The 27,256-nt window shown below is 42.9% G+C and overlaps 1 protein-coding gene and 1 pseudogene across 1 annotated transcript in view; one reads left to right on the plus strand and one right to left on the minus strand.

Annotated features, from left to right (window-relative positions):
- Window positions 1-27,256, plus strand: part of ube3d (ubiquitin protein ligase E3D) — a 165,084-nt gene that overhangs the window by 85,654 nt on the left and 52,174 nt on the right. Inside the window, exon 9 of the mRNA XM_087982339.1 lies at window positions 26,643-26,781. Within this exon, the coding sequence (XP_087838465.1) occupies window positions 26,643-26,781 (139 nt within the window). The remainder of the gene's footprint in view (window positions 1-26,642; window positions 26,782-27,256) is intronic.
- On the minus strand, window positions 15,574-17,334 carry LOC148150635 (large ribosomal subunit protein uL29 pseudogene; annotated as a pseudogene).

The following is a 27,256-nucleotide window of genomic DNA, read 5'->3' on the forward strand; positions in this document are numbered from 1 at the left end:
CTTTTTGATGACATATTTTTCAGTTGGCGAATGTATTTTCATTATTACTCATGATCCCTTTCTTCCTGACAGCAATTCAGGCAGTGCTGAATGTGTGTGTGTTTGTGTGTGTGTGCTGTCACTATTTCAGTCCATCTCCACAATTGTGTCTGGGTTTGTCCTGAGAGCTGTAGTTTCCTGCCCAAACAGAAGATTGGTTCAGTGGGTAAGCACTCTCAGCTTTAGTCAGAAGGTTATTGGTTTTATTTGCACTGCTCTAGGCTTGAGACTAAAATACAGGCTAACATTCTAGTGCAGTACTCTGCTATGAAGGTGCTGCTGCATCTTGACCCATTCAGTTTGGACCTAGATAGTCAAACTGGCTGTTTGAAATGTGAAGGTCTCTATGATGAATAATCAGGGATTCACCAACCTTTGCTCAATTTTCACCAACTCAACAGGGACCCGTTTGTTCTCTAGCACTCTGAGAATAATTTACTTTATATAATCTGGACTGTGGAATTTAAAATTTCAGCTTGAAGATGTACTGAATTACCTTGTATACCAAAGTGTAATGGAAAAGATGCTGTTATATTTGTGGTTTAGGGCTAGGCTATTCTTCCGAATTGTCCACATACGCTCGCTACATTGCTTGTGTATTGAATTGCCTCTGACAGCAAAATATGACCAACCAGCCAACGGGGATAAATTTGCAAGTATGACTTTGTATGAACATTTAACTTTATTTCTTTAATTCTCTATTTTATACTAGAAGGACTGTAATGTTTAACTTTTACTTTTATTTCTTTATTTTTATAACTTGTACCTAAAATTTTGTATCTAGGTACCTTATACTCAAGATAGGGCAGGGAATGACGACTTTGTTTTCTTTTCACTGTACTCCTGTACTTGAGTACACATGACTATAAAACCTAATTCCAATTCTAAAATGTCTTCCTCAAGTCAGAATCACTATTGAGGAACCCAGGCTATTGTGGAACCAATGATATGATCCAAGCTGATGTTATTACAGGTACACAATCCTTTTTTTGAATTCAGAATTTTTCGAATTTCAGAATAAGTGACAGTTTGATGGTGAATTTTTAAAAAAATATTATTGGAGGAGCATGATCACTAAGTAAAACAGGCCTTGAGAGAGAATTGAGGCCTGCAGTGCCGGGCCACGCCTCTCCCCACGTCGCATCTGAGTGACACGCATCGAGTGGGTGTTGACTTGGGTTAAATGTTTGCACGCCAAACAACCTTGTTAATGAAAAAAAAACTTCTCAAAAAAACCTTCGGACTTTGGAGCTTTTCGGATTTCGGATAAAAGGTTGTCTATCTGTACTGAACAAGTTCAATCCCAGACTGAAATCTGGATGAATAGATCGTGTTTTTGTTTAATAATGTGGTCTTTCACTGAGCCACAAGTGCTCAATGCTGTAGGTTGGCTGCAAGAATAAAATATGCTTGTTACATGAAGAGACAAAATAGAATAAACCAAGCTATTTACATGACACAGTTTGAAAGATTTTGAAATATGCTGTAAAATAACTGAGAGATCAAGGAGAAGTTTTTTCATTCTTCAAATTTCAACCAGGACCTCTTCGAACTGATAATAAAAGCTATTCAAGCTATGGGTGCTTTCCCTAAGCAGAAATAAACATTGAGCCTTCCAAACAAACAGCAAGCTAATACTGTTCAATGTTTACTCAGTCCATTCATAAAACTCTCCCAGTGCAAACAAATGCACATTATCACTGCAGGGTCTCCTCCTCTCATACTGATCTAAAGAAAATCATGGCAGACAGCATCAGGAATGAAGGTGGGGATAGGGGGAGCTGTAGATAAAGGCGGGGTGGAGTTTGGGTGGGGAGGGGGATGGAGTGGTGAGGTAGTGATGGGTCAATACAGGTGGTGGGTACGACCTCGTTGGTCGATGGGAGAAATGAATCTGGTTGGTAGCTGGAAGGAACTGTTGGTCAGAGGAATGGAAGGGAGGAGGAGGGGCTGGACAGCGAGTCAGGGGATGGGTGGGAAGGTTATTTGAAATTGGAGAACTCAAAGTTGAGTCCTCTGGGCTGTAGGCTGCCCAGGCGGAAGATGAGGTGTTGTTCCTCCTCATTTGTGTTCTGATTCACTGTGGCAATGGAGGAGACTGAGGATGGACATGGTGGAGAGGGAATGGGAAGGGGAATTGAAATGGGTGGTGACTGGGAGGTCAGGCTGGCCCTTACAGGGTCCTTGTAATGCTCCTTTTCCACCTCACCAGGCTCTCCATCAGCGTATCTTTCTTAAACACTTGTGCCAACTCCAATTAGATCCCACCAACCAGGACATCTTCCCGTCCCCACCCATCTCTGCCTTCTGCAAGGACCGTTCCCATGACCAGTTCACACCACTTTCCCCACCAACACTCCCGAATCCCCGGTACCTTACTCTGCAAATGTAAATGGTGCAAAACCTGCTGTCACCACTCCTCTCACCTCCATCCAGAGCCCCAAACAGTCCTTTCAGGTGCAATAGAGGTTAATCTGCCTCTGCTCCAACCTAGTTTACTCTATCCAGTACTCCCAATGTGATCTTTTCTACATTGGTGAGACTAAACATAAACGAAGGGAACTTTTCACTGGGCATCTCAGCCTGGCCCGCAGGGGCCAACCTGACCTCCCAGTCACCGCCCATTTCAATTCCCCTTCCCATTCCCTCTCTGACATGTCCATCCTTGGCTTCCTCCATTGCCACAGTGAATATCACAAATTGGAGGAACAACACCTCATCTTCTACCTGGGCAGTCTACAACCCCGAGGACTCAACATTGAGTTCTCCAATTTCAAATAACCTACCCACATATCCCTGGGCTCCCTGTCTAGCCCCGCCTCCTCCCTTCCATTCCTCTGACCAACTCTTCCTTCCAGCTACAACCAGATTCATTCCTCCCATCGACCAACCAGGTTGTACCCAACACCTGTATTCACCTATCACTACCTCACCACTCTGCCCTCTCCCCACCCATAACCCTTCTCCCTCCATTCTTCATCTGCAGCTGTCCTACCCCTCACCTCAATTCCTAAAGAAGGGTTATACCTGAAATGTTGACTTCTCCACTTCCTGATGCTGCCTGGCTTGCTGTGTTCTTCCAGCCTGCTGTTTGTCTACTTTAGATTTCAGCATCTGCAGTCTTTTTTTCTCTAAAGAAAATCATGGCTGGGAAAATACTGATAACTTCACTAATAACCCACCACCATGCCCCCTCCGCCCTCATGCGCACAGAAAGAAATCTGGATGGGTATATGAATAGGAAGGGTTTAGATGCATCTGGGCCAAAATGCTGGCAAATGGGACTAGATTTATTTCTGACATCAGGTTAGCAGTAGATGAGTTGGACTGAAGGGTCTGTTTTTGTGCTGTACATCATTATGACTCTGACTTTAACTCAAAATGTAAAATTCTAAAATAAATGACATTAAAATATATATTAATGGTGCATCTTGCATCATGGAAACATGGACTACATAAGAAATCATAGAATCCTTACAGTGTGGAAATGGGCCATTTGGCTCATCGAGCCCACACCGACCCTCTAAAGAGCATCCCATCCAGACCCACCCCTTCCCTGTAACCCTGCATTTATTGTGGCTAACCCACCTAACCTACACATCCCTGGCCACGATGGGAAATTTAGTCCATAGGTTGGTTGAAGGCAGTTTGACTTGACCTTTTCACTGAAGATTTTCAATTGATTGATCTGGGGAGTAGGAAATGATCCCAGTAACTTGCCACAACGTATAAAACCCGAAGAAGTTGTTAATTGAACAAAAAGTGTCGACTACACAGCTGGGACAAGTAAACCGTGCAGCTTCTTCAAATGTGTATTTTTATAAAGTTCAGATCTAATAAAATGTCTAAATGCAATGATCTAAATTCAAAGTATATATATATATACCTGAAGTATCGGCCATGATGAAAACGAATAGACAGAATCATGGTTTTAATTCTGCTGTCATTATACTTGGTGTTTGTATCTGCTTCTTTAAAACCAGGGTTGGAAATCACTGTCAGCCCTGACAGTGGAGCAGAAAAGATGCATCTCTCAATTTGGGCTCATGGTTAACTACACTAGCCACGCTGGAATGTTTGATCCACTTTCATTTATATTTTTTTATATATATATATATATATATACACATTTGTGCTTAAGGTGCAGTTGGCCATTTCATTTAAATTTGAATTTCTTTATTAAATTAAATGAAAAATTTCAATACCTGTTTCGCTGGTATTATCCTGCTTTTTCTATTAATACCTCTAACATTCTTATTGATCAGTTTTCATAATTTGCTGGTGATGCGATGAATAAAATGTGAATGTTGTTCACCTGTACAGCAAAAAAAACATTTTTAAACATGTTAAGTCTGCTACCAAATGACCCCCAAAACAAGAAATTGCCTTAAAGATTTCACTTCTTGTAGCATGCATCAAAATCAAGCGAATTTAAACATTAATTCACATGCACGTGATACTTTAAGTTTTTTTTTAAATTCCCTTTGAATAGTTGATACATCACAGAAATATTTTGCATTTCCAAAAGCACTCACCTCTCTTCTGGAAGATGTGCTGTCATGTGCAGTTTCAAAGTTATCATCAGTTGTTGTCTGTACCTCTCACTTTGCCAGTCAGTGAATCTGACCTTGTGTACAGCAACCACGATCCTTCTGAGGTCCCAGGAGATGGCTGTCATTTGAATAGCTACAGAACTTCCTTTACCAGTTTCATGACGGTCTGGCTGGCACAGATTCTCCAGAAACTCCTTTACCTGATCTCCACTTGTTCTCTTCTGTCCTCCCTGATTTCCTTACAGCCTCTCCTATTGTTTCCCCTATACCATCTTCTTTGCCTTCCTGCTCAATTGTGACAGTGTTTTTCTCACTTTCCCTCCCTCCACGAGCGGCACCTTATCCTTCCCTGCATCACCCCACATATGTGGCCTTGTCCTCTATCTGTATCCAGACCTCATCCACCGTGCCTATCCTTGCCCTATCCTTGTGCCATCCCCTGTGTGATCACCTCATGCACTTGTGCCGATTCTCTCTTATTGTCAGGATGAATCGTTACTTGATTTGGTAGTCCCAACAATTTATCTTCCTCTGTAATCTTTTTTGGAAAAACTAATTAGATGTTGCAGTGGTATATCTAAAGAAGAGGATAGAAAATATTGTATTATGCAGAGGAAGACACAGTCCCAAGTGATAGTTGATCCCCAGCAGAATGGTGATGATGAGTGAATTGTGTGTAAAGGAGTAAATTTGTGCCTTGCCGATAGAATTTAATGCTAATTCATGGAAGAACACTGGAGCTAATGGGGAAATGAAATTGTGGCCTGGAGAGACTATGTTTTCAGCCTGGCAGGAGATTGAATTACATTTTCAAGGATCAGCAGTATTTCCAAATTTTAAAAAATGCAAAGAACAATTTCTAAAAATAATCCTGAGTTGGAGTGGAGTCACATTGATCATATTAAAAGGAGAAAAATTGGAAGTGGCACCAGAGCTGACTTCAGTAAAAACAACAACCATTAAGAAGCTTTCATCATTTCCAGAATTGGATGTACAGTGCACACCGTATGTTGGTTGAGTTAACCATTGAAGAAACAAATCTGCTCGAACTCTCCCAGAGGATGAATGCACTTGACTGTCGTTTCATCATAAATATCAGCAAACTCAGTTTGTAAACAACAGAGGTATCACTTTTTAACCTGTGCTGGAGTAGTAAGGGTGGATATCACCAGCCACCATTGCCATCCCTGACCAATCCAGTAATCCCTGTCAGAAAATGTTTGCCAATATGAGTGAAGTATGAGTGAACACGGGATTGATTGTGACTGTGGTGCTTTCCACAATTGAGTAGTCTTCTGTCACTGATATATGGATAATGAGCACTCAGATGAAACATTGGAGGTGTGCCAGCCACACTGAAGCTGCATTATGTAAGAAATCTCCAGAGTACTAATTCAGTCATGGTCTGACTCAAGGCCTATGGTTTATTTTTTGATTTATCTAATCCCACTATGCTGTTGTGTAGACTAACATTCATTCTTCCGTGGAAGTCTTTTCATTATTTTCACACTTGGCTGCAATGACTCTGCTTACATAACTCTGGCAATAACTACTAGCTGAAGGTGGAATTGTAGAGACTGTTTTCTACTAATGTTTTCGATGGACAATGATGCAAGTGAAAAGGATGATTGTCATTGGTGGGTGTCCTGTAGGGCCTTTTTTGAAAGGATTAAACTAATTTAATTACCTGCATGTACACACATTCCCAGTTTACCAGTAAAGTAACTGAATTATAACTTGACCATTTATCACAGTTCATTTATTACACTTTCAAGAGTTTAAATACAGGCGTGAATTTTGAGGAGTTATTGTGTGTTTGACTGCACTGTACTTCAGGGAGAGGATATTTGTACAGTTAGGTTTGTTGTCATGACTGCCCATGGGCTGCGAGAAGCATTATATAAAAGTTGACGCAATTTGTGTGAACCTGGTCCCTTTGGGCTTTGTTGGGAAAGGAAGATTAAGAGTTCTGCCTACATTAAATAATGATTCTGCTCAGCAGGATTGGAAGAGTTGCTCTTGCATAATTCCTTTCTTATCTTTTTAACAGACTGGTAGAGCAAGAGGCAGCAATATGTTCCATAAGAATAGCTTAGTCTTTTATTTCCAAAGTTAAATTATTCTTTCTTTAAAGAATTCATCATTTAATGTTCCATACCTTGGTGAAGAGCAGTCTGAAACTTGTTGTGCAGGGAATTTCAAAGGCAATTTGTAAGAATGACTTAGCACTTGATCTTCTTGACAAAGTTCCTCAGGGGTTAAATATTGCACTGCCCATTTCCTATTAGTTTCTACTTCCTGTTGGATGACTTACAGTTTTTGGAATGGATTTTCCAACGTGGCTAAAACCTCAAATCAGGTAACATCATATTGTTCCTGAGTATTATTGTCTTTCCAAAGTGATTTCATTTGTTGCAAGAAACTTTGGATATATACTCCACAGTCTTCACATTTTGCCAGAACCATTCCCTTTGGTTTGATCAAACATCTGTGTTTAATATTCCCTTCAGGGTTATTTTAACCACCATATACAGATAGGTTGGGATTGGATGAGATTTAAAATGTTTAAAGTTTGATCCCTTGCTGATTACCAGCTTTAAAAGAGATAGATCAGGAAGTAGGCAACTGAGCCATCTAATGGAGTTGCATTGGCCGTTTAAGTCTTATATTGGAGCTGATGGACTCTTTTTAGTTAAAAATCACACAACATCAGGTTAGGGTCCAACATGTTTATTTGGAAATGCAGGTACATAATCCTTTATCCAAAATCCCGAAGTGCTCCAAAAGCTGAAGTTTTTTAAGAGAATTGTTTTTCTCCATAACAAGGTTGTATGATATGCAAACAGTGAACCCGCTCGACCCACATCACTCTGATGTGGCATGGTGGCATGGCCCAGCACTGGCAGACGTCAGTTTTGTCTCAGCGCTCGCAGTACTCACAGGTGCATCTGCTGTTCGGTAAGATTTATTTCATTTCGCCGTGAAACTGTCACTTATTCTGAAATCCGAAAAATTCCAAATTCTGAAAATCAGTTGGCCCCGAGGGTTTCAGATAAAGGATTGTGTACCTGTACTAGCTTTCGGAACGCTGCTCCTTCGTCAGGTAGTTAGTGGGGCAGGATCACAAGACACAGAATTTATAGCACAAGATCATAGTGTCATGCAACTGATACGATATACAACCTGGTGGTGTATGATTTTTGCCTAGTTGATTTTTAACTTTGTCCACCCCAATCCAACACAGGCACCTCCTCATAGGACTCTTTTTAGTTTATCTTATAGGTTTAACCCTGACGGGAATGGTTTCTTTGACCTTGGGGTACCTGGCAGCTCAAAGGGTTTGCACAGATTTAGGGAAAAGTTGATTGCTTTGACAGCACTGCTTCTTGACCAGTAAAAACCGAAGTGTTTTCCGGTGGTTTCCTGAGCTATTTTGTTCCATGCCCGCTATTGCCCTCCTGTCACTGAACTCCTCCCTAATTTCTGTTTTAGGAGCAGCTTCAGAAGGGATTAGAGATCTGAAGGAGTGTCTCATAGTCATGTAGACAAGACATTGTGCAATTAAACATTAGACAATTCTCCTGTTTTCCCCAAGAACAGTTACTGGAAGGACAGCTGTGGTTCAGTTGGTATATATCTTGCTTATGAGTTGAAATGTTAGGGATGTTCAAGTCCCGTTCCATAGAATTGAGCACAAAATTTAGACTGATACCTTTCAGTAATACTGAGGGAGTGGTTGTACTGTTTAAGATGACACGCTAAATCCTGAACACATCGGGTGGATGGGAATGATCCCACGATACTATTTGAAAAACTGGGAGCTTTTTCTCAATGGTCCTAGTCAATAGTCACCTCCTAATTAGAATCACTAAAATAGAATATCTGGTTATCAAACCATATTGCTATTCATGGGAGCTTACCATATGCAGGTTGCTGCGTTTTGTACATTCACAGCGAACGGACTTCTCTGGTTGCAGTGTGCTTTGGGATGCTGTTACATTGCCAGAGTCACTTTGGAAAAAGAAGGAAAATCTTAAATTTACAATAAATGCTGGACTCTTTTGAATTTTAAGCTAATCTATGCTCTCACTTTCTTCCTCCTGACTGGTGACATGCTTTATCTAAGTACGCAAGTGTGCACCTTATGTAAAAACTCAATAACAATCACCATCCTTAAAACAATTTTACAGGAGCTGTATTAGACATAATATAAAGCTGTACTGGGTACACAGTTGAGATCCAGCTTTACCAACAGGGACCTGTACAATTTGCCATGTTGTATTAACTTTGAATATATTGGGAGTTCATTGTTAAATTTGACCATTCAAATCATTTCCTTTGCAAGCATTAAGAAGGGAAGGAGGAAGTTATAGTGAGGGTGGGATGAGGGAGATCTCCAAAGTTATCAGCAGACACTCTAACATGGATAATACATTCACTCTCAGAATTAGTTTATTTGAAGGTGCAATAAATGTTTGCCTGAGCAATTTTTTTGAAAAACTCACTAATTTGCTCCATCCCATGAGTTCAAAGATCAGGAACATTTGTTGCGGAAACGACATATTGCCCACCAGGCACAGTGAGATTGCGTTTGTTCAAATCAATTAATGTTTTATTATTTTCAGCAGTGCAAGGGGCTGCAATAGCACTTACAGCCTGGGTTCAAATACTCTGTGCCCCACAGAATCAATCAGTCATTTTCAACTTACAGGACAATTCTGATAATTCTCTTAGTCCTGAAGATGAATCTTTGCTGGTAGAATCAGTAATTGGAAGCAGTGCGTTTATATCTAAATTGTCTTTACACTCAGCATGGGGAACATATCTTATAAACTGCAGTTGAGAGCCCATCAAACACTTTGGTTCATTAATTTAGCAAACATTGAGACCTGAACTCAGTTGAGACCCAGGCTTTCAGGAAATTTCATGCTGTTCCCATTGAAGGATCTGTCTCTCTGAAATTAAAATAGGTCAGAAATGTTTGTAGAGTCTTGCACAAGGTTCATATAACATTTTGAATTTTTTTCATAAGCTACTGCAGTTGTTTTTCTTATTAAGAATTGGTTGCCTGCCAATTCCTGTATATAATAATACTGAAGAAATGGTGCGACTCTCCTGGGGTGACTTGCAGCAGGTTTGGAAAAAGAGTATATAAAAAAAACCCAGCCTGTTATAACTGCAGCTCGATTACACTGAGTTTAATAACGAGCCACTTTGACTCTGGCTTCTGTATTCCAAGCTTCCATTGCTTAGTAATTCACCCAAGTTTTGAGAAAATCTTGCCATCATGTTCTGTCAGGGTTTAATGCAGCCTGTATTTAATAAATATTAAGTACCTAGTCGTTTATTTCCTGTGCTTAATTATCTGTCAGAACCATTTTAACCTCTTGGATCTGTGACGCACGCGGTTTCCGTATACGAACTAAAATCATCATCACTCTTCTACCTGATCTGCAGATGACAACTTTATTTCATTCTGGTTTTAAATCAAAGTTAATTCCAAAGGTGGATGTAGTTCCTACTCTCTCCCACAAGCCTGTCTCTTTGTGGGGTATGTGGAACCTTTCTTGTTCCAGTTCAACTCCGGCTCCCACCCACAACTCTTTCTTTGCTATCTCGATGATATCATTGATGCTCTTTGCCCGTGTTCCAGAATTGGAAAAGTTCATCTATTTCGCTTCCAATTTTCACCCTGGTCTCATGTTCACCCTGATGCATCTCTCACTCCTCCCTTCCCTTCCTCAACATCTCTTGTTTACTATTTCTAGGGAAATGCTCTCCCCCAGCATCCACTATCAACCCACTGACTCTTACAGTTACCTCTCACACCCTGCTTCCTGTAAAGATTCCATTCCATTCTCCCACTTCCTCTGTCTCTATCAAATCTGTTCTGATGATGCCAGCTTTGTCAAGGTGGCCTCTGAAATGTCCACCTTCTCCCTCAACCAAGGGTTCTCTTGTAGTTGACAGAGTCCTCACCTAGGTCTGATCCATTTCCCACACTTCAGCCCTCAACCCCTCTCTTTCCTCCCACAACAGTGACAGGGTCCCCCTTGTCTTCATCTACCATCCCACCAGCATCCATATCCGGAGGATCCTTAATCACCATTTCCGTCACCTCCAGCATGATGCCACCACCAGACACCTATTCCCTTCCCCTCCCAGTCAAACTTCCACAAGGACCGTTCCCTCTGGGACATGTGGTCCAATCCTCCTTCACTCCCAACACACCATCACAACGTCAAGTCACTTTCCTGTGCAACTGCAAAAGGTGTAACACCTGTCAATTTACTTCCCTACTCCTCGGTATTCAAGAGACCAAACACACCTTCCAGATGAGGCAGTGCTTTACCTGCACTTCACTCAATCTAGTCAACTGCATTTGCTGTTCACAATTTGCGTTCTCCCCTATACTGGGGAAACAAAGTCTAGACTGGGTGACCACTTCACAGAACACCTATATTCTTGCTGACAAAAAGACCCTGAGCTTCCTGTTACCTGCCACTTCAACACAGGACCCTGTTCCCTGGCCAACATCTCTGTCTCAGGATTGCTGCAGTGCTCCAGCAAAGCTCAGCGCAAACTGGAAGAACACCTTGTTTTCTGCTTGGGAACCCCGCAGCCTTCTGGACTTAAGATCGGGTTCATCAATTTTAGGGCTGAAGCACTTTCTCCCATGTCCTTACCCCAGGCCCCACATACCAGGCCTAGTCATCACATGGGCTGCTATTATACACAACCCATTGTCAGCCACTAACTGACCCATTCACAGATGTTCATTCTCCCAGACTGACCTTTACCTAATCCTTTATCCAACTATTTTTCTCTCTCTTTGAGTTGTTGTGTACCATGTACAATATGCACTGCAGAAATTCACGAAAGATCTTTAGATCGTGTGTCCTAAAGCCCTAACCACTTCTATCTAGAAGGACAAGGTCAGCAGATATGTGGGAGCACCACCACTTGCAAGTTCTCCAAGAAGCCACTCACCTTCCTGACTTGGAAATATATCGCTGTTCCTTCACTGTCACTGGGTCAGAATTGAGGACTTCCCTCCCATATGGACTGCGGCAATTTAAGAAGATGGCTCACCATCAAGAAGGCTGCAGCCAGGGACGGCCAATAAATGCTGGTTAACCAGTGCTGTCCCATGTACCATGAGTGATTTAAAAAAATGACTGAGGGATGTCTAGATTTACCATTGAATTACAAAGCGCGGAAAAGGCATGGTAGCTCACTAGCTCTGGGCAGGATCATCTACACTGATCCCACTTTCCAGGCACTTGGCACATAACCTTGAATGTTATGACACTTCCAAGTGCACATTCACATACCTTGTTAAAGGTTGTGAAGATTTCTCCCTCTACTACCCTCTGAGACAGTGCATTCCAGACTCCAGCATGTTCTGTATGACAAATCTCTTCACCCTGTATAAACCTCCAGCCCTTCACCTTAAAATTATAGCCCCTTACTATTGAACTAAGGTGCATTTATAGCACCACGTGAGGTACAAAGATACCTGGGTACAGGGTCTTCAGTGACAGATTAGTTATAGTGTAACAATGTCACCGACATATGGCGCTATCTTAGGTACAGAGTACCCAGGTACAATCCTTAATCACAGAATAGAGAAATGAAAAAATAACAGTTAAATTACAGTTTTACACCGTACAGCCAGAGGTCAGAAAAACAAGAAGCAAAGTTAAAATGACAAACATCACCGTCTCTCTCCAAGGACTGTCTGCAGAAGACCAGCACAGGGGACCCTCCATGTGGTCTGACTGCTGGCTGCTGCCACAGTCCACGCTGGACTGCTATCGGCACCCTCCATTCTGTGTTACTCGTCCCTGGTATCCCCGCTCTGGGTCACATCTCCCTGGTATCCCCGCTCCGGGTCGCTGCTCCTTGGTATCCCCGCTCAGGGTCCCTGCTCTCTGGTATCCCCGCTCCGGGTCGCTGCTCCTTGGTATCCCCACTCTGGGTCACATCTCCCTGGTATCCCAGCTCCAGGTCCCTGCTCCCTGGTATCCCCGCTCTGGGTCCCTGCTCCCTGGTATCCTGGCTCCGGGTCCCTGCTGTCTGGTATCCCCGCTCCGGGTCGCTGCTGTCTGGTATCCCCGCTCCAGGTCCCTGCTCCCTGGTATCCCCGCTCCGGGTCCCTGCTCCCTGGTATCCCCGCTCCGGGCCCCTGCTGTCTGGTATCCCGGCTCCGGGTCCCTGCTGTCTGGTATCCCCGCTCCAGGTCCCTGCTCCCTGGTATCCCCGCTCCGGGTCCCGGCTCCCTGGTATCCCGGCTCGGGGTCCCTGCTCCCTGGTATCCCCGCTCTGGGTCACTTCTCCCTGGTATCCCCGCTCTGGGTCGCTGCTCCCTGGTATCCCCGCTCCGGGTCGCTGCTCCCTGGTATCCCGGCTCCGGGTCCCTGCTCCCTGGTATCCCGGCTCTGGGTCACTGGTCCCTGGTATCCCCGCTCTGGGTCACTTGTCCCTGGTATCCCCGCTCCGGGTCGCTGCTCCTTGGTATCCCCGCTCTGGGTCACATCTCCCTGGTATTCCCGCTCCGGGTCACTTTTCCCTGGTATCCCCGCTCCGGGTCACATCTCCCTGGTATCCCCGCTCCGGGTCGCTGCTCCTTGGTATCCCTGCTCTGGGTCACTTCTCCCTGGTATCCCAGCTCTGGGTCACTTCTCCCTGGTATCCCCGCTCCGGGTCACATCTCCCTGGTATCCCCGCTCCGGGTTGCTGCTCCCTGGTATCCCCGCTCCGGGTCGCTGCTCCTTGGTATCCCCGCTCAGGGTCACATCTCCCTGGTATCCCCGTTCCGGGTCACTTCTCCCTGGTATCCCCGCTCTGGGTCACTGGTCCCTGGTATCCCCGCTCTGGGTCACATCTCCCTGGTATCCCTGCTCCGGGTCACTTCTCCCTGGTATCCCCGCTCCGGGTTGCTGCTCCCTGGTATCCCCGCTCCGGTTCGCTTCTCCCTAGTATCCCCGCTCTGGGTCACTTCTCCCTGGTATCCCTGCTCCGGGTCACTTCTCCCTGGTATTCCTGCTCCGGGTCACGTCTCCCTGGTATCCCCGCTCCGGATCACATCTCCCTGGTATCCCCGCTCCGGGTCACTTCTCCCTGGTATCCCCGCTCCGGGTCACTTCTCCCTGGTATCCCCGCTCTGGGTCACATCTCCCTGGTATCCCCATTCCGGGTCACCTCTCCTTGGTATCCCTGCTCTGGGTCACTGGTCCCTGGCATCCCCGCTCCAGGTCGCTGGTCCCTGGTATCCGCGCTCTGGGTCACTGGTTCCTGGTATCCCCGCTCCGGGTCGCTGCTCCCTGGTATCCCCGCTCCGGGTCACTTCTCCCTGGTATCCCCGCTCTGGGTCACTTCTCCCTGGTATCCCCGCTCTGGGTCACTTCTCCTTGGTATCCCCGCTCCGGGTCACTGGTCCCTGGCATCCCCGCTCCAGGTCGCTGGTCCCTGGTATCCGCGCTCCGGGTCACTGGTCCCTGGTATCCCCGCTCCGGGTCACTGGTCCCTGGTATCCCCGCTCCGGGTCGCTGGTCCCTGGTATCCCCGCTCCGGGTCACTGGTCCCTGGTATCCGCGCTCCGGGTCACTGGTCCCTGGTATCCCCGCTCCGGGTCACTGGTCCCTGGTATCCCCTCTCCGGGTCACTGGTCTCTGGTATCCCAGCTCCGCGTCGCTGCTCCCTGGTATCCCCGCTCCTAGTCATTGTCCCCTGGTACCCCCGCGCCGAGTCCCTGGTCTGTGGTATCCCTGCTCTGGGCTGTCGACCCCATTCCACCCTGTCATGCCCTTAAATCTTATTCAGCTCCATCAGTTGCCACCTCAGCTTTCTCTGCTCTAAAGAAAACACCCTCTCTTCGGAATTAATCCCAGGTAACGTCCTAGTGCATCTCCTCTCCAACCCCTCCAGTGCAATTTCATCCTTCCTATTGTGTGGTGATCCATACCTCACACAGTACTGTACTCCAGCGGTGCCCTAACCAGAGTTCTGCATAGCTCCAACATGGCCTCCCTGCCCTTATGATCTGTGCCAAAACTGATAAAGCCATAAGCTACCCTAGTCACCTTGTTAACCTGTCCTGGTACCTTCAGGGATGTGTGACCATTCTTGTCAGCCTCACAGTATGCTGCCATTCAATGAGTACTCCCTTGTTTTGTTACTTCTTTCAAAGTGTAACGTTCAGGGTTAAATTCTATCCACTGATGATCTGCCCGTCTGCCCAATCTGTCTGTATTTTCCTGTAATTTAAGACCTTCTTCATCACTGTTAATCACCTGGCCTATCCACAAATGTTATTAGTGTCGATCCCTTGACCCCACCCATTTCTTATTTGTGTCGTCTATATACCACGAACAATAAGGAATCCAGTACTGATCCCTGTGGTATACCACAGGACACCAGCCTCCAATCACATAGCCAACTATCAACCACCGGCCTTTGTCTCGTCACTAACTCATTTTGGATCCAAGTTATCCAGGAACCCATGTGCTTTCATATTCTTTACTCGTTCCTGTGTGGAACCATGGCGAAGGTTTTGTTGAAATCCAAATAAACTACATCAATTGCACTACTCTCACCTGCACATGTGATCACCTCCTTGAAAAACCCTTTTGGATTTGTTCTGCATGACCTCCCTTTTAACAAAACCACATGTTTGAAAGTTGGAAGTCCCCTTGGAGCCTTGGCTTCTTGCATTGTGAGAGGCAAAGGTGGTGCCAAGATTCAGTTGGTGGTGGGTAAGAAGGTTGCATGTGTCCTTCGCATCATGATTTGCTCAGGGGCAGAGGAAGAAAGGTGGCAGGAGTCCCACATGCCACTCATGCGCCCACCTAATTAAATGTGTTAAATTTGCCACACGGGAGCGGGGATACCAGTGTGAATGACCTTACATCAACTCTATGACTCTAAAAGCAAGTTGTTTTTTAATCTCTTAAATTTAATGTTTTCTGTGACAGAATATTTATGTTTTTGCAGCAAGTTTGCACGTGGGGTACAGACGCTCTTCGCTGTTTATCAGTCTTCAAGCTCTCCTCATATTTGTTTAGTCTACGACACATGGCATGGGTTTTCTTGGTCTGCAAGTCCAAAGGCTTATACTTTTTGCCCTTGTGGAATTTTCTCAAGCTGTCTTTTTGTGTCTGACTCATGAGAACCAGGACTCTTGCAATGGACTTCTGGACAGTACAAGGTCTGGACAGGTTTGGATACAGCTCCTCCAGTTCTTATAGCCTCCCAGAGCTGGGAGAGTTCGACCTTGAGGTCATCCAACTGTTTTGGTAACTCCTCTTATCTTGCCATGCAGATCATGTGCCTTGATTTTTGCCAATTTCTTGGGCAAGCTCAGGAAAAGCCAAAATTTAGTTATTTTGGATTGACAAATGGTCTTTGTTCAATAATGAATGCTAACAGTATTCTTCACGAATTGTCACACACGCAGGCTGTTATTTTAATGGCCGGATGACTTGGCCCTCCTCCAGCTCTGCACTACCACTGCCCTCCAAAACAATAACGTCCACGTCCCCCACCACCCTCTGCCTCCCCCATTGCTGTAAATCTCTGCGATTACTGCTCTCACCAGAATGGATAATGATGATGATCTGAGCAGGTGGCTGAGTTTTCCACTAAATTAAACACACAAACAGGGAGTAACAGAACATATGTTCTGTAAGTGAGAGTACCCAGTGATTGTGTTGCTAGCCATTTTCCACATTTGGATGCAAGAAAAGAGCAGAATTGTAGAAACACCTTTTCCCAGTTGCTGGCAGGAGTTTCTTGACTGAAAAACTGAAAGAACTGTGGATGTTGGAAATCTGAAACAAAGTCAGAATTTAATGGAAAATCTCAGCTGATCTGGCAGCATCCGTGGAGACAAGTAAGAGTTATTGTTTCGAGCCCAGTGACCCTTCCTCAGAACGAAAGACCCGACACGTTAACTCTGATTTCTTTCCACAGGTGCTGCCAGACCCGGTGAGATTTTCCAGCAATTGCTGATTTTGTTCCAGTTTCATGTGTGGCTTTTTATGCTCAGTTTGGCCAGCCCTCTTCCCCCATTAAGCAGCTCATGTTATAGATTCATTTCAATAGTGGAAGAAAATGTGACCTTCTGGAAATCCTGGCCCTTGGTCCTAAACATCTGCATGAGGTCGATTTCTAAATTCTGCTGTTCTTGTAAACTTGAACGGATGGCATGGATTTAGCTCACTTTATGAAAATCTCTGTGATGTTTCTGGATCAGGAGCTAGGTTTGTTCTTTGAATTTCCTCCACAGAATAATTAGTTTTGTGTGTCTCAGGGCAGCATAGTTGCCCTGCATCCTTTCATTCTGAATTTGACGATTAGTACGTCTGCAGGCTTATACTGTATTTCAATAGATCAGTTTTAAAATTGAACTACTTAGGTTTGCTCAATTAAGTAAACTTGACTAACTGGCTGAATCTTTCTGTATAGTGTTTTGAGGTAACTATAAATTTGCAGATTAATAACATTGCATTTGACTGTTGTTGGATTCTCTACTTCAAGTATTTTCAAAGAACATTGGGTAGCATTAGGAAAACACGGGATCACAACAGGGTTATCTAATGGATCAAGATTGCAAAATTACAGATGATACGCTTGTGTGGCAACAAAATGGAGCAATCTTTATACTTTCTACAGTTTTACTCTTGACTGAGGAGGTTCAGTTTTGCATGGAGGCTTACTATCCAGATGTAAATCTCCACATTGTGCGCAGTTTTGGGACCGATATCTTGGGAAGGATGTACTGGCCTTGCAGAATGTTCAGAGGAGGTTCAAGAGAATGGTCCCAGGAATGAAATACTTAACATATGAGGAGCATTTGAGGATTCTGGGTCTATACTTGATGGAATTTATAAGGATGAGGAGAGATCTAATTGCAACTGAATGGCCTGGACAGATATATGTTGAGAAGATGTTTCCTTTGGTAGGAGAGATAAGGACCCGAAAGCATAGACTTAGAGTAAAGAGAAGACCTTTTAGAACAGAGATAAGGAGAAACTTCTTCAGCCAGAAAGTGGTGAATCAGTGGAATTCATTGCCACAGAAGGCTGTGGAGGCCAGGTCATTGAGTATATTTAAGACTGAGATAGATAGGTTCTTGATTATCAAGGGGATCAAGGATTATGGGGAGAAAGTGGGAGAATGTGGTGAGAAACGTATCAGCCATGATTGAATGGAGGAGCAGATTCAATGGGCTGAATGGCCTAATATCTGCTCCTATGTCTTATGGTCTTATATTCTAAGATATGTAAATAAATCATAAAATCATAGAATCCTACAGTGTGGAAGCAGGCCAATCAACCCAATGAGTCCACACTGACCCTCAGAAGAGCATTCCACCTGACCTAACCCGATTCCTCCCCCAACCCCCTTCCCAATTCCTGTAACTCTGTATTTCCCTTGGCTAATCCACCTAGTCTGTACTTTGGACTGTGGGAGGAAAGCAGAACACATCAAGGAAACGAATGCAGACACGGGGAGGCGATGCAAACTCGACACAGACAGTTGCCCAAGGGTGGAATCGAAGTCAGGTCCTTGGTGCTGTGAGACAGCAGTGCCAACTACTGCTTGGGGTAGTACAGAACTTAAATAGTGCCGAAAGAAAACACAAAGTTGAAGCTTTTCATCTTGCGCTCATCAGGACAAGGACCCAGAAACAGACTCTGAGGCAAAAAATGCACCATTTTGTACAGAATGCGAAGAGGGTGCTGATTAGTTGAACTATACCTGACTAATCAAATCGACATGCATGATCTGAGAATTGAGATTGACAATTGACTGTTCTTGCTGTATCTTATGTCAGTGATGGCTCAACCAATCAGTACCATCTTCTCATTCTGTCTGAAATGGTGCTCCTGCTTTCAAGTCCTTTTTATAGCCTCATCTGACAATTAACAAGATCCTTTCATACCCAAAGTACAATGACATTGCAGTATCAGAGTACAAAGGATACAAGTGTATCCTGAAAAACAATATGCAATGATATTGCAACAGAGTAGGTGCCTGGGATTAGAGCAAATAGCTCAAGATCAAAAACAGTCACTGAACTGCGATGGGGAAAATGACCTTTTGTAACGCAGTCGCTGTTATTAGAGCCAGCTCATCAAACATGGGCTTCCTGGGCCTGATGAGTACACAACAAAATGCTTCAACTGCCTGGCTGCTTTTAGCAATGTTCATACTCCACAGAAAAAAACAACATCAAGCTAACTATATCATGTTGAGCAAAAATAAATAAACATGAAAATAAAATTGGTTACCATGGTAAGGGACCTGTATGAATCTGTTCTCTGTCTCTCTAACATTGTTACTCTTCATGCCCATGTTTGATGAGCTGGCTCTAATAACAGCGACTGCGTTATGAAAGGTCATTTTCCCCATCTCCGTTCGGTTGCTGTTTTTGATCTTGAGCTATTTACTCTAATCCTAGGCACCTACTCTTTTGCAATATCATAGTGTATTTCTTTTACACTTGTATCCTTTGTACTCTGATAGCTGCAATGTTGTTGTAGTATTGAGTATGAAAGGAACTTGTTAATTGTCAGACAAGTATATAAAAATATCTTACATAGCTTGTGTCCCTCTATTTTTTTCCACTTTTTAATAATGGGCCGCATTCTGTGGCACCCTGTTTCAAAGAAAATGCCAAGTCCTGCTGTGGAGAGGTCATTCTAACATTTCACTGACTGAGAGAGACTTCTTTGTTTTTAAGATACAGAAGAATAAAACAACAAAGTGCAACCATTAGTCAAATTTTATTTACTAAGATTATCTGACGATATCAAAATAGTATTTGTAAAGTCCCCAGATGTTTCAGCTGTTACGGAATCAAGCTGTTTGGCTAAATGAAGAGTGGGAACCTCATTTTGCGTTCAACTGGCACCCAGTAGAGCTGTTGTTGCAAGGTTTAAATAGTAATTAATTACTTGTGCATCTGATCAGGCAAATATGAGACTGAGACACAAAAATATACTTAAATCAGTGGCCAATTCACACTATGTTTGAAAAACCTGAATATACATATTTAGATCTTTAATAAAAGACTCTCAAAACTTAATTCTCAACATTTGGCCAGTTATAGAAAAGCTGGAAGTTACAATGGGAACAACCTCTCTTTAAAAGATTAGCAATCATAGCTTTAAGCATTTATTGTTTGCAAAAATGTTGTGCATGAATTACAATTCATTTTCTTCACTGAATTGACTTTACATTATTTTCTCTCTAATTCCATCTAAGTTCCTTTCCTTATTCCTCCTCTTTTTCAGTTTCTCTGTGCCATAGCTGAGAGGCAGAGTCAGTGACTTTCACCTTGATCTTTGCCAGTGCTGTTATATGTTCCATGCTAAGAAATACATGAGAGCAGTGTGCGATGACTCTCATCCAGTTTTTTTCCCCCTTAATGTGAAGAACCACCAAAGCAGTGACACCTCTGTGTAATTGATAAGTTGACCATTTTTCCTCTTTGGAATTCTTAGACTCATCTAATCACTCCATGTCACAACAATCTAATGTATGAGCTTACAACTTGGTCATTATTTTGACCCCTCTGCCCCGAAAGATGCTGCTTTGAAAAAGTTAAGAGATAGTTTTTTTTCCCCAAAGAGTGGCACTAGTGTAGTGGTATTGTCACTGGCCTAATAATCCAGAACCTAGGCTAATGTTCTGGGCAGATGTGTTCGAATCCCTTCATGACTGATGATGAAATTTGTGTTTGATAGGAAAATCTGTAGATTTTGGTGGCCGTGTAACTACTGTCCTTTGTTGTGAAACTCCATCAGGTTCAATCATGTCTTTTAGAGAAGAACATTTGCTAATCTTACCTGGTCTGGCTTACATAGAGTCATAGAGATGTACAGCACGGTCCATGCCGACCAGATATCCCAACTCAATCTAGTCCCACCTGCCAGCACCCGACCCATATCCCTCCAAACCCTTCCTATTCACATACCCATCCAAATGCCTCTCAAATGTTGCAATTGTACCAGCCTCCACCACATCCTCTGACAGTTCATTGCATACATGTACCACCCTCTGTGTGAAAAAGTTGCCCCTTAGGTCTCTTTCCCCTCTCACCCTAAACCTATGCCCTCTAGTTCTAGACTCTCTCACCCCAGGGAAGAGACTTTGTCTATTTATCCTATCCATGCCCCTCATAATTTTGTAAACCTCTATAAGGTCACCCCTCAGCCTCCAATGCTCCAGGGAAAACAGCCCCAGTCTGTTCCAGCCTCTCCCTGTAGCTCAAATCCTCCAACCCTGGCAACATTCTTGTATATCTTTTCTGAACCCTTTCAAGTTTCACACCATCTTTCCAATAGGAAGGAGACCAGAATTGCACGCAGTATTCCAACATGTGGCTCCAGACATGTGGTTGATTCATGATGGAAGGGTAATAACTGCGGACCTAGTCAGTAATGCCCATGTCACATGAATAAATAAAAATGAAGTGGCCAACTTCCGGTGTCCCAAACTAACACATGTTCTTCAAGTCTAAACCCTGGTAGGTGAGTGTTAACTGGGCATTAAACTATCCAATGTGGATCATTAGTGAATAGTGTCCAGTACTTTTGAACAATTTACGTCCATACCATGGCTGTGTATTATGAAAATATTCATTGAATCAAAAATGAATGAAATTGCAATTTGGATCTCTTTGCATTATGGAAACTTATACAAACATCATCATTTCACAAATCCAGACCTTGATTTTATCAGTTAAAATTTTGAGGTTCTGAACATGCAGTCAATTAAATAGAGCGCCAAAATTTGTTTTCTATTTAAAAGCATCATTGGAATATTAACTGTTATTTCAAGCACTTAAATTAATGTGTCTGTAAATGTAGCTTTGCAATAATTATTTTGTTACTATTTTTTTAAAGCATCTATACTGTTAAAACAATATTTAAATGTGCAATTGAGTAATCATAGTTGCTCATTTTTTGAGTGAGAATTGTCAATGAAACTAAGTTGTTTAATCTAATGTCCTTTGTTGGATTGTAGAAGTATTAAACAAGTTAATTTAAAATTCCAAGAATTAATAATCTATTTAATCTTTACAGTAGGGTGACATTATCTTTCTAATCAGACCCAAAGCAACTTGTCTTAAAATACACCTAATTCCTTGTGTGTTGCAGCTTTAAATAGAGTTGGAATATGTAATTGGAAGAGGTTTTAAATAGTCACCTTTCAAAATGCACTAGAAACAAAATTAAATCTAGGTACCATTGTGTCTTATCTATGGTTATTTAAATTTCTAATAAGTTCTCATGAAAGATGAAATTTAATTTACATGGATCTGCTTCACACTGATTAATATAAATTAAGTCATTTAATAGATCATATTTATACAATACAATACAGCTCAGGAACAGGCCCTTCAACCCATTAAGCCTGTGCTGATTCCCAGTCTTTAACCCGTTACTTTTTGCCGATACCTAGTTTTGATCCCTCTCTTTGCCTCCCATTCATGTGTCTATGAAGATATGCCTTAAACGTTGCTAATTGCCTGCTTTCACTACCTCCACTGGCAGAGCATTCCGGGCACCCACCACTCTCTGGGTGAAATATCCCCTCCGCACTTCTCCCCTAAACACTCTCCCTCTCACCTCGAACCCCATGCTGTCTTGTAGTTGACTTTTCCACCCTGGGGAAAAGTCTCTGATTATCCACCCTACCTATGCTTTTCATAATTTTGTAGACCTATATCAGGTTGCCCCTCAACCTCCATATTTCCAGTGTAAACAATCTGAGTTTATCCAACCTCTCCTCATATCCAAATCCCTCCAGCTCAGGCAATATCCCAGTAAACCTATACCCTCTCCAAAGTATCCATGTCCTTCTGGTAGTGTGGCAACCAGAACTGCATGCAATATTCCAAATCTGGCCTAACTAAAGTTTTGTACAGCTGCAACATAGCTTGCCAACTTTTATATTTGATGCCCCGGCTGATGAAGGCAAGACTGCGGTATGCCTCTTTACCACTTTATCCCCCTATGTTGCCACTTTCAGGGATCTGTGGACCAGTACGCCCAGATCCCTCTGTATATCAATGCTGCTCAGGATTCTGCCATTTACTGAATAATTTGCACCTGATTTTCATCATTCAAAATGACTTGTCTCACGTTTGTCCAGATTAAACTCCATCTGCAATTTCCCTGCCCAAATATCCAATCTATCTATATCCCGCTGTATAGTTGACAATTCTCTTCACTATCGCAATTCTTTGGTATCATTCACAAGCTTACTAATCAGACCATGTATGTTTTCATCCAGATTATATTAGAAACAACAAAGATCCCAGCACTGATCCCTGAGAAACACTATTGGTTACTGATCTCCATTCCAAAAAGCACCCTTTTATTGCTGCACTCTGTCTTCTATGACCAAGCCAGTATTGTATCCATCTAGCCAGCTCACCCTGGATCCCATGAGACTGTATCTTCAGTTTCAACCTGCCGTCAGGTAGCTTATCAAATGCCTTACCAAGTCCATGTGGACCACAGCTAGTGTCCTTCCCTCATCCATCATTCTTGTCACCTCCTCAAAAAAAACTCAATCAATTTGGGAAGACATGACTCTCCCTGCACAAACCTATGCTGCCTACCACTAACAAGTCCATTTGCTTTCCAGTGTGAATAAATTCTGTCTGTGAGTATCTTCTCCAACAGCTTCCCCGCCACTGACATGAGTCCCTTTGGCCTGTAATTACCCGAATTATCTCTGTTTCCTTTCTTAAACAAAGGAACGACATTGGTCATTCTCCAGTCCTCTGGAACCTCTCCGGAGGCCATGGAGAAAGCAAAGATACCTGTTCAGGGCCAGTTATTTCCTGCTTTACCTCCCATAGAATCCTGGGATAGATTCCATCTGGTTCTGGGGACAAGTGTACCTCAATACAGTTTCTCCTTCATTATCTTGTGAAGGGGAGAATATGTTGGTTAATTATTTGTGGTTTTTCTTTACAAAATATATAATGACTGCCAGCTGGCTTTTGATTGCCCAGATGTTCGATCAGGAAGATCAAAATTATCCACTGTTCTTGGCCTCACCCTGGATGTTTTAAAACATACCTATCCTCGTAGAATCATTTTATTTGGGGCAAAACGGTGGCTCAGTGGTTAGCACTGCTGCCTCACAGTGCCAGGGACCCAGGTTCGATTCCAGCCTTGGGTGACTGTGTGTGTGGAGTTTGCACATTCTCCCTGTGTTTGCGTGGGTTTCCTCTGGGTGCTCCGGTTTTCTCCCACAGTCTCCCAAAGATGTGCCGGGTAGGTGAATTGGCCATTCTAAATTGTCCATAGTGTTAGGTGCATTAGTCAGAGGGAGATAAGTCTGGGTGGGTTACTCTTCAGAGGGTCGGTGTGAATTTGTTGGGCCAAAGGGCTTGTTTCCACACTGTAGCGAATCTAATCTAATCTAATTTTTAAATCCGTGAATAAAGTGCCAAGTTAACATTTCAAGTCCAGTGACCCTTCTTCAGAACAGTTATGAATCAGGGTCACCAGATTCAAAATATTAACTCCGTTTACGCTCCATAGATACTGAGATTCTCCAGCAATTTCTGGTTTTGTTTCAGATTTCCAGCATCTGCAGCTCTTTGTTTTATCCAAGAATGAAGTTGTTCCATATACTTTATACTTTATACTTTATTTGTATCAAGAAACTTGTCACTGAGTTAAAGTTTGGATCATAGAATCTCTACAGCATGGAAACTGGCCATTTGGCCCAACAAGTCCACACTGACCCTCTGAAGAGTAACCCACCGAGACCCATTCCCTCACCCTATTACTCTACATTTACCCCTGTACACTCTGGGCAATTTAGCATGGCCAACTCACCTAATCGGCACATCTTTGGATTGTGGGAGTAAACCGGAGCATCCGGAGGAAACCCACGCAGACATGGGGAGAACGTGCAAACGGAGCTGTGTTATCAGAGATCAGTTGATAACTGATGCACAATATGTTCATTTAATTGAAATGCTTATTGCGTAAAATGTTTTGGAGCAAAAAAACCATACCCCGGTTTCTCTGTATTTTAACTGACTCACCTCCTAAGCAGGGGTGAAAAGAAAGGGCGCATCTACTGCTGGCATTTTTATTGGATTCAGGCAAAGAAGAAAGAACAAGAAACTCAGTTGGAGAAGGGGATGTGAGTTTGACTCACCTTCTATAATTCAGTTTCCTTTTTTTTATTAATTTTTCCTCAGTAAGGAACCTCGGAGCAGTTTTTCTAAACTAAAAGAATTCTATTGAGCGCACATTCTTTTCTGCAATTGTCCAATATTATGAGAAGTGTCGTTTATTATTTTCAATATTGCTTTGTTTCTGAACAAAGCAGTGCTTTGAGGAACAAAGAAACTGTATTCCTGTTTTTGTCTGCTTCTTTCTTCTGTCCTGGAACCTGCAATATATTTTATATTCATTCGTAGAATGGAGATTTGTTCACTGTCAATCCTGAATTGCACCTAATCACTGACTGGAGTACAATTGCATTGCTTGCTAGGTTATTTCAAAGGGCTGTTAGGAGGTCATGTTACTGTGGGCTTGAAGTCATATATAGATCACACCATAAAAGAGTGACCGATTTTCTTCATTAAAGAAGATTTGTGAACTAGATCGGTTTTAAGATCATCTGTTGTGGCCATGTGGTGACAACTGCAGATTTCATGTAGTTTTTAAGTGTATAGTTTTTGGAAAAAAAGAATTCTGTGTAATGGTAGGGTTAGAATTCATGTGTCCAGATTTCTAATATAGTCTCTGAAGGAGTAATGCAGTATCTGTGTATGTGACATTTGTGCTTGTGTGAATTAACATTTTGAGAGGGTTGGTGGAGGGTTGTTGCTATGCTTCATTAAACAGTGATTCAATTATTTCATTTTCCAGAAAAAAATGGAAATTGAAATTAACTGGAGACTCAAATTAGTTTCATTAATCGTGTACAGCTGCACTAATGAGATTTTTTTTTATTGAGCGAGACATTATTTCTAGTTTTCAGCATACATTTATAAATTAATTTAGCATCGTCCAAATGAGTGAAATTATGGACTTGATCAGACTCTGATCTTTTGCAATGCCCAAGAATAAATCGCTGCCCTGGATTTGCACCTGGATTCCTCGTAGAGTCATAGAGATGTAAAGCATGGAAACAGACCCTTCGGTCCAACCTGTCCATGCCGACCAGATATCCCAACCCAATCTAGTCCCACCTGTCAGCACCAGGCCCATATCCCTCCAAACCCTTCCGATTCATATACCCATCCAGATGCCTTTTAAATGTTGCAATTATACCAGCCTCCACCACTTCCTCTGGCAGCTCATTCCATACACACACCACCCTCTGTGTGAAAAAGTTGCCCTTTAGGTCTCTTTTATATCTTTCTTCTCTCACCCTAAACCTATGCCCTCTAGTTCTGGACTCCCCCACCCCAGGGAAAAGACTTTGTCTATTTATCCTATCCATGCCCCTCATGATTTTGTAAACCTCTATAAGGTCACCCCTCAGCCTCCGACACTCCAGGGAAAACAGCCCCAGCCTGTTCAGCCTCTTCCTACAGCTCAAATCCTCCAACCCTGGCAACATCCTTGTAAATCTTTTCTGAACCCTTTCAAGTTTCACAACATTTTTCCGATAGGAAGGAGACCAGAATTGCTCGCAATATTCCAACAATGGCCTAATCAATATCCTGTACAGCCGCATGACCTTCCAACTCCTGTACTCCATACTCTGACCAATAAAGGAAAGCATATAATTTGGTTTAACTTAGATAAGAAAGTGTTTACTTGAAATAAATTTGTGCACTTGAATTCAACTATAATTTATTCCCAACCTATTTAATGCAAATTGTTAGATGCATAATTTATATATGTGTGTACGTAAATGCAGAATATGTTGTTGTGATTACCTTTTGCTCAGTCATTTATCATGGTTTTAATTAGAAGTTCAGTCTTTGAAATATTTGCTTGGACATTTCTAAATATTGGCTTTTAAATAGGAGCTTTTCTTTCTTTTCAGGGTAGAAGAGAAGTGGGAGAAGAATATTTCTGTACACTGCATGACCCTTCCAGTGAACACTTGCCTGCAGTTGTTACTCATACTGGCTTCATCAACTGCCTCTCTCCCTCCTTCACTACAGAACATGAACTCTTTCAAGGTATTTTTGGATAAAATGACTTGTTTTGAAGCACTTCAGTTTAAAATGTAACCGTGCTGCAAAGGCACATGTCAGCAGGCGCTTGAGAAGTCATATTTGAATGATTTATTGTGGCATGTTTGCACAGATTGTAAGTGTAATGTTGAAGAGGTTGAGATATTGCTGGCCATCTTAGAGTCCTTGGCCTACACTGATCACTGAACACAGTGGACAGGACATTTGCACTGACCCCTGTTTTAAATGGGTAGGGACTCAATTTGAGCATTCAGATCATCCCATACCTCTCAATAGCTTCTCTCTTGCAGTGAACGTAGTCCAACTCATTGATTGTACCCAAGTCATCTCATTTTGTCACATTTCTTTTCTGCTTTTTCCATAATCTTTATTTTCTGTGCTTTCTATTCTCTGTAGTAAGGTCCCTAAAACTGGGCACAGTTACCCTCCATTGTGGTCAAACCAATGTTTTGTACAGACC

The sequence above is a fragment of the Chiloscyllium plagiosum genome, unplaced genomic scaffold (assembly GCF_037043375.1).
Source record: "Chiloscyllium plagiosum isolate Xiang-an unplaced genomic scaffold, Cpla_swu_hap1 HiC_scaffold_3, whole genome shotgun sequence".
In the NCBI taxonomy this organism is placed as follows: Eukaryota; Metazoa; Chordata; class Chondrichthyes; order Orectolobiformes; family Hemiscylliidae; genus Chiloscyllium; species Chiloscyllium plagiosum.